A 7,752-nucleotide genomic window follows, 5' to 3' on the forward strand; every position below is an offset into this window, starting at 1 on the left:
GCACCTTTTTGCTGGCATCAGTACCAGACGCGTCAGTGGCGCGCGCATCGACTTCGGACGCGCCAGTGGCGCGCGCAGCTTGCATGGGAGGCGCCTGAGGAACTGACGCAATCGCCTTCGCCTTCCAATCTTTCACAACCGCCTCAATCTCCTTGCAACTCTTCCGCCCCTGCTTCAACAACTCCGCGCTCTTATCATCCATCTCCAGCGCCACCGCTAACACACCCGCGCGCGTGGAACAGCCGTTCAAGGTTGCCTAGAAATCTTAGGCTACAATAGATCTAGACATGTAAGCGCACTCACCAGCACAGAATACCACTCGCGCAACCACATCTCCTGATCCTCGAGGAGTTCCGCCTTGAGTTCAGGCGCGGACATCACGCATCCTTCCAGGGAAATGAGGATGGAGGCCCAAGCGGTCAAGAGGCGGTCGGTATCGGATTCCGCGCTAGCGTCGTGCATAGGCGCGTCCTCAGGAAGCCCTTGCGCCACTGGAACAGGCTCAGGGGAAGGAGTAGAGTTCAGCATAGCAACGTTGAAAGTAGGCATGATGAAAAACTGATAACAAAGAAGTCAAGAGATCGCGAGAACGCGTCCATCTTCTTATCAACATCTCCTCCGATTACATCATCGATGCTCGCGATCATCAAAGGACGGCCCTACTCTCGCGATCACCTGATCCCTGTCTATCACCACCTCTCTAAGTCCAAGATCCTGCGTTATAGCACTGAGTGGGGACACTCAGAATGTAAGTCCCCAGGAGATGTAGAGACTCGCGCGTCTCAATGACGAATATCCGGCCTTTAACCATACATTCCTATACATTACAGCTCTACTCCTAAGGACCAGTCTCGCGCGCACTCGCGCGCGCCTTATCCGAACTCGCGCGCACTTACGCGCGCCTTACCTACGCACGCGCTATGCGCGCCTCCTCATAGGTCTTCGCGCTATCGTCCGTCCATCCGTCCCATGTCCTTACTGATTCGCTGGTGCGTTATTTCTATCTTATCCATTGAACTAATAAAATCTTCGGTCCGACATCCGCGCTACTTATGGAAAGTTTATTTAAACTTAGTTATAATTAGAGTTGATATGGTTACTCGGTTCGGGAGCGCGCTCGGAAGCGCGCCTTCTCCATTCTTAAATACAGAAGGGTTTCCTTTAGTTCTGGTACTTACTTTTCCCTTATCTTTGTGTACTGGAAAGTGAATAGATCACCTCCCCACTTGTTATCTGATCATATCCTCCTGTCAATCCTCCACCTTTGCACTCACTCCTCAGTAAGATCTTGCCTCTAACGCTTTAGGCGCGCCTTCGCTTCGCGCGCGCGCATTCTCGGACCTCCCGCTCACGCGCGCATCACGCGCGCCTTCGCCTCGCGCACGCGCGCCTTCGCGCGCGTTATCTTCTCGCGCCTATTAGCGCCCGCCTAGCTCACAGAGTTTCCCTCCACTTTATTTCGAGGAACTTCTCTCAGTGGTTGTCCTTTGGGTCGAGTCGTTGTCTCGTATCCCGGTCTTGCTGTTGAGCACCCCTTTTGTTTTAAGTGTTTTCACGTATAGTCAAGATTCCTCATCTACAACGGGAGACGGGAGACGGGAGACGGGAGATGGGAGACGGGAGACGGGAGACGGGAGACGGGAGACGGGAGACGGGAACGGGAAACGGGAAACGGGAAACGGGAAACGGGAAACGGGAAACGGGAAACGGGAAACGGGAAACGGGAAACGGGAAACGGGAAACGGGAAACGGGAAACGGGAAACGGGAAACGGGAAACGGGAAACGGGAAACGGGAAACGGGAAACGGGAAACGGGAAACGGGAAACGGGAAACGGGAGGACATGGGGCACAGTGGGAGATGGGAGGCAGGGAAAAATGGGAAAATGGGAAAATAAATACATTCAATGATACTGTTACATATTTTGTATTTTTACATTTGTCAAAATCCTGCTCAAAGAACATAGGGAAGAGACTGATCTTATGTACTACAAGAGTACCAATCACCTTCAAACATTGTGTGTCTGTATACTATGTTTGCCATAGTCTTCTCCTTGGCCTCTGTAGGAAATAGTGCCTGAATGTCTCTTTGACATTGCACACTCAATAGTGCAGTGTAAAGCTGACTGTGTGTGAACAAATCTGTATGAAGGCCCAGCACAGGCAGGAAAGTCATGGAAATTGGTTCCACAGGATCAAATGTTTCATCCTTACATATTGTAAATGTACTTTTATGTGGTGTGATAGATTGTACTTTGAGTTTTTTCAAAAAAGCTACTCATAAATGTATTTCAAAAGTGTCCAAAATGTACAATTTATTAGGATGCAGCCTGAAGTCAAAAGAGGGTGCAACCCTCCTTGGCTTCCTGTGACGAAGGAACAATGCTCATCAGGAGCCTTCTGAATTATTGGGATGAAGCTGAGGCCAGGGAGCTTAAAAAGAGCGCAAAGCGCTCTTTTTTTGCGACCTGTGCCGAAGGCAGAACGGGTGTGGACTAGTCTAAGAAGTAAAGTACAACGGTTTTCGGAAATGTTCGCGCGCTCGCGTGGCTTTCGCGTATTTCGCATGTTTCGCGTATTTCGCCAAAGGCCATGTGGTTTTCGCTTACCTCGCTTAACCTCGATTTGGAAACTCGCGTGGTTTTCATGTATATTTCGAGCGGCGACTCCAACAACCTCACCCATTGGGAATGTTGCGCAACAACATTGGTAACTGTATGTGTACATGGCATTAAATAATGTGTTTGAGCAGGGGGACAACAGGATTTGAGTGTTTTGCCTACTGCAATTATTAGTAGTGACTGTATATGTACATAAATGGAACAACATATGATACAATTACAGACAGGGAGATAACAAATGTGGTGACAGGAGATAAGATTCAAATAAAAAAAGGAGACAAAGACAATGTAGACTCAAAAACCAGAGAATGTGATGACAGGAAAATGGGGAAATGGGAGAACAGGAGACAGGAGATGGGAGACTGAGAGACGGGAGACGGGAGACGGGAGACGGGAGACGGGAGACAGGAGACAGGAGACAGGAGACAGGAGACAGGAGACAGGAGACAGGAGACAGGAGACAGGAGACAGGAGACAGGAGACAGGAGACAGGAGACAGGAGACAGGAGACGGGAGACGGGAGACAGGAGACGGGAGACGGGAGACAGGAGACGGGAGACGGGAGACGGGAGACGGGAGACGGGAGACAGGAGTAGGAAGTAGGAAGTAGGGAGTAGGAAGTAGGAAGTAGGGAGTAGGGAGTAGGGAGTAGGGATTAGCATGGGTATACCCCATGGTAACACTTTTTCCAATCACATATATTACCATTTGAAGGCAAATGTACAACTTCAAAATTTTATACTTATCCATCACTCCTATGGTAATCAATTTGGGGATATATTCCCAGGGGTACAGGGGTCTTTAGATCCAAACCCCTACCCCTACCCTCAAGTTTCCCATACCCCTGCTGATCCCTAGATGGGAGGCAGGGAAAAATGGGAAAACAAATACATTCAATGATACTGTTACATATTTTGTATTTTTTACATTGGTCAAAATCCTGCTCAAAGAACATAGCACTGACTGATCTTATGTACTATTGTACTTTTGAGTTCTTTGAAAAGCTGCTCATAAATATATTTCAAAATCATTCAAAATGCACAATTTATTAGGATGCAGCCTGAGGCCAGGAAGCCAAAGGAGGGCGTAGCCCTCCTTGGCTTCCTGTGACGAAGGAACAACACTCATTTTTCTCCCCTGAAGGAGCGCGTAGCGCTCCTTCGATTTGTGCCGAAGGCACAACGGGCGTGAGCTCGTATTGAAATATAGCAAGATTCCTTGCAAATTCGTTTCAAGAATACCTCATTGCAACCACTTTAGGAAATTTGCGACACATTGGAGCTCACTGGAGTTTGCAGAAGAAAAAAAGATTCGAAAGGCGGCAGACTGCAGACAGGGCGCCAAAGCTTGCTAGAGTGTTACCTCCCCATGAGCGCTGTGGGGTAGGCGGAGAAGAGAACCCACGTGCGAGTTTGTAGCACCCTGTTGGTTCAAAGACCCCGGGATGTTCGCTTCAAGGAACAGTTGACGGCATCGCCTTCGTGGATAGTATAATATACCTCGACCACGCCTTCTTTCTCTCCTTTTCGGCATTGCACCGTAGGAAATCACAGAACCCTGAACGCATCAGGCAAGAGAAATGCCTGACCTGTGACCTAACCATGAGTCCGGTTTGGAAAGGACGGACTGCGGCAGCACTAGCACTGAAGCCGGCAAATGCCCGACCGGAAGCTCAGCCTATCTAGACGCTACTTAATGTTGTGTACCATGAGTTGATAGCTTGGTCCGACATCAGCGTAAGGTTCGTATTCTAGCGCAAAATCAACTGATTGAGGTTAAGGTGGCACCTTTGGTGTAGACTAATCATCGTTGGCGTTGACGAGCGCCAGAAGGTTGTCTTGTTCGTGGTTAAGAAGTTTTTGCCGCTGCTGTTTCTACTATTGGGCAGGCCGCAGTTGACGAGGTCTCAGTGTCGTCACGTATGTTGCACATTGTTTTCGAGAGCTTGATCAAGTGACCGAAGGGTAATAGCGCCAGTCGATCAAAAGAGAGCCGAAGAGCGATAGCTATAATCAACCCCAGCTCTTATCGCGCGCGCTATACCAGTTCTTGTCACTCACTATATAGGTCCCCGTTCTAGAAAACGTAGGTCAGAGCAGAACTCTGGCTACTCTTCACCGGCACCCCTCAATGGCTCTCTACATTTATGGTACTCAATTCTTGTCGTCAAGTACTATCATCAACACCGCTGAATATATCCAATAGGTGTCACCGTAGATTTCAGCAAGTCGAAGACGAATATAGAATCTGCTGAAGTGCGGATTGGCGAATTACATTCGCTGATTGAATACAAAGCAGGAAAGAGTTTGCGACACGCGTTTTCTTCGCCCATGTAAGTACTCGACCCCAACTCATGTTCTCACCTGACTTGCTTCCTTTAGTGTACTTCCTCACGGGCAATCGTTTTCTTTACGTATACGGCATAAGAGACATTTTCTGAAAATCAAGCATCGTCATGAGGACATTACGTTCAACCCAGATGAAATGTTCCGTGCGTATAATGCAAGTCAACAAGGTGAAACAAGAATCGTTATTCTCGCCTTGATCGCTCGCAGATTCAACCTCACATACACAGAATACACCAAGGTTCATAACGACATCACGATCGTCGTCAAGCTTTCCAGTGATACAACAACTGAAGTAAGGTTCCGCGTCTGGCATCGAGCCCGTCTAAATCGTAGATTACATAGCAGGCTGAGCAGTCTGTCTCCCCCGATCAAAACCTTCAGCCTACTACTTTCGAAATATTCCAGCGCTGTCCTCGGTGAGCCATGATGATCATAAAGTGTCGTTCTTGAGGTTAATACTCGCAAGGTTCCGAATTCTAGTGATAGGAAAGGTAACTGGCTTTCTCCATCCCAGGCTAGTCTTGACGACATGCTTTTAATAGGCTGGCGTTGGCAAGTCATCGCTGATCAGCCAGGCATTTGGAGTAGAAAAAGATGTAGGCTGAACACAACGCTTCAACGAGCACAGATATTCATGCTGTCAATAGATGGTTGCGCACGATAGGCCAGGCCAGGCTGACATCGACCAAGAGCTCATCTCACCTCGGAACAAAAGGTTTGTTCTTCACGATAGCAAAGGCTTTGAACCAGGGGACGAAGACAACTTCAAAATAGTCCGAGATTTCATTGACCGTCGGAGAAACATGACTCAGGAACATCAATTGCATGCTGTTTGGTAAGGATTCTAACTCGACCATTCTGTTATGGTGGACTGACCAAATACATGGAAGGCTTTGCTTTGAGATACCCCGTGCAGGCGGACGTTTGCTAGAGGTTGGAGTGGAGAAATTCTTGGAATCGCAAGATAGTGGAACGCTGAAAAATGGTAAGTGGATTGATAACTATGTCTCTGCTACATCGGAGCTCATGCTTTGACAAAGTTCCCGTTATCGTCGTTCTTACCAAGTACGATATGCTCATCGAACGCATGGAGCGAACTCTAGGTGGAAGCTCTTTGAGCGATGAAGCCCACAAGGCACGCGCGAAGGAGAAGGCAGAAGCCTGGCTGCAGGATACCTGCATTGGACCTCTAGAGCAATTTGCAGAGCTTGATATTCCCAACGCTAAGATCTCTAGTGTGTATCAATACTTCGACAAGTTTATGCGTGCCTCTGACGCATAGTATTACAGCCGAAGAAGGCTATGAAGAGACGCTCACCCACCTGATCCACATAACTGAAAATCGTGTCAGTCAGCACCCTGCGTCCGAGGCCTCAGCGACGACCTCCACCGCTCAGCACTCTGCGCCTGAGGCCGCGGTGATGACCTCTATCGCTCAGCGATTGGATCCTGGACTCAAAATAAAGGCATCAATCGAGTGAGTCTTGCTTGCTTCATTCTTATCTCGTGATTTACGCAGCATCAGAGTTGGCAAGAAAAGTCTGTCCCAGTTTTGCGTTCATGATTACTGAACACTTAATGCCTTGCAGGGTACTGGAAAGCGCTTGCGTCATGCCCAACGTTCAAGAATCGCAAGATGTGGGATTGTCTATATGTGCTTCACACTGACATCGTCAATGTGTGGAACTTCCATGACCCTCATGATGTAATGGGCATCTTATTACCGTTGTTGCACCCGCCCTAACGTAGTTTGTGCATAGTACTTGCACAGTCTAGAGTTCAGGAAATTGATGACGACCATGGTCGATAACATACAGGTTGGACCCACAACTGATCCCACCGACGTCAAGTAGGCTGGTCTTTTACGTGACAGACGAATTCTGATCTCTTTGAATGTTGACAGGTTTTCATTATCCACGGTGAGCGCTATATCCATAGTGGGCGCTATTGCGGGCATCGTGTCCGCCCTGGCGGCACCTGCGGCTCCCATCGTAGTACCGATAGCAGTAGGTGCCGTACTTGCCGCATGGGTTTGGGAGCTATACCAGACATCGTACGCACCAGTATTTCCTGTCGTGTACGAAAGGATATTAACACTTTTCTGTCAGCCACCTGGCGCTTCAGCGCTTCATGGCCTACATCATTCACTTGACACTCGTGTTGCAGACACTTTTTATCGTGTTAGAAGGCCAGCAAATCACTCGTAGGGCAATCAAGCGCGTGGTTGATTCCTACCGCACCTCCGAAATGAGCGGACGAGTTCTTACTTGGATTCAAGATTATGATAAGCAATTGAACATCCTGGAACGCGCGGATCGCGAAATCTTGACTAAGATCACTGAAGTGATGCGAAAGTGCGAGATCGATGGGGCACAACTATCTGAACTTCGGGAAAAAGTTCCTCGTGTGGATTTGTCGTCGGACGAATCATGGTAAATCGAGAAGTCATAGTACTCGGTTGTTTCTTCCCTGGATAGTTTTGCGCGTGGGCGGAGATCTCAGTGCTGACGCGATTGCAAACATTGCTCGCTTGTACTATGTAACTGGATTTATGACCGCAACACTGTAGACTATGATACACTGTTGTATTATTGTAAATTAGGTTTACTAATAGCTACAGCCTGACTTGAAAACTCACGACATTTGTATAGTAACTTAGTAGTAGTCCAAAGCTATAGTCTGATATACGACTAGATATCATATCAGCGAAGAGCCTTTCAATTATCTCGCCGCGCGTTCCATTCCATTGATCATCGTCCGCCTCCTACTCATCATTATTCGCACG

The 7,752-nt window shown here is 48.2% G+C and overlaps 1 protein-coding gene across 1 annotated transcript; it reads left to right on the plus strand.

The window, feature by feature from the left end:
- The first annotated feature begins 4,456 nt into the window (after positions 1-4,456).
- On the plus strand, positions 4,457-7,752 carry F5891DRAFT_442436 (uncharacterized protein). The gene is made up of 17 exons (XM_041371852.1): positions 4,457-4,538; positions 4,591-4,768; positions 4,825-4,951; positions 5,001-5,134; positions 5,195-5,259; positions 5,310-5,383; positions 5,434-5,458; positions 5,510-5,563; positions 5,615-5,802; positions 5,858-5,952; positions 6,008-6,202; positions 6,258-6,444; positions 6,493-6,506; positions 6,557-6,672; positions 6,728-6,816; positions 6,871-7,020; positions 7,076-7,752. The coding sequence occupies exons 2-17, from the start codon at positions 4,750-4,752 to the stop codon at positions 7,401-7,403; spliced, it is 1,860 nt and encodes a 619-aa protein (XP_041224464.1). The 5' UTR covers positions 4,457-4,538; positions 4,591-4,749; the 3' UTR covers positions 7,404-7,752.

Source organism: Suillus fuscotomentosus (assembly GCF_016647785.1).
Source record: "Suillus fuscotomentosus strain FC203 chromosome Unknown F5891scaffold_36, whole genome shotgun sequence".
Classification (NCBI taxonomy): domain Eukaryota; kingdom Fungi; phylum Basidiomycota; class Agaricomycetes; order Boletales; family Suillaceae; genus Suillus; species Suillus fuscotomentosus.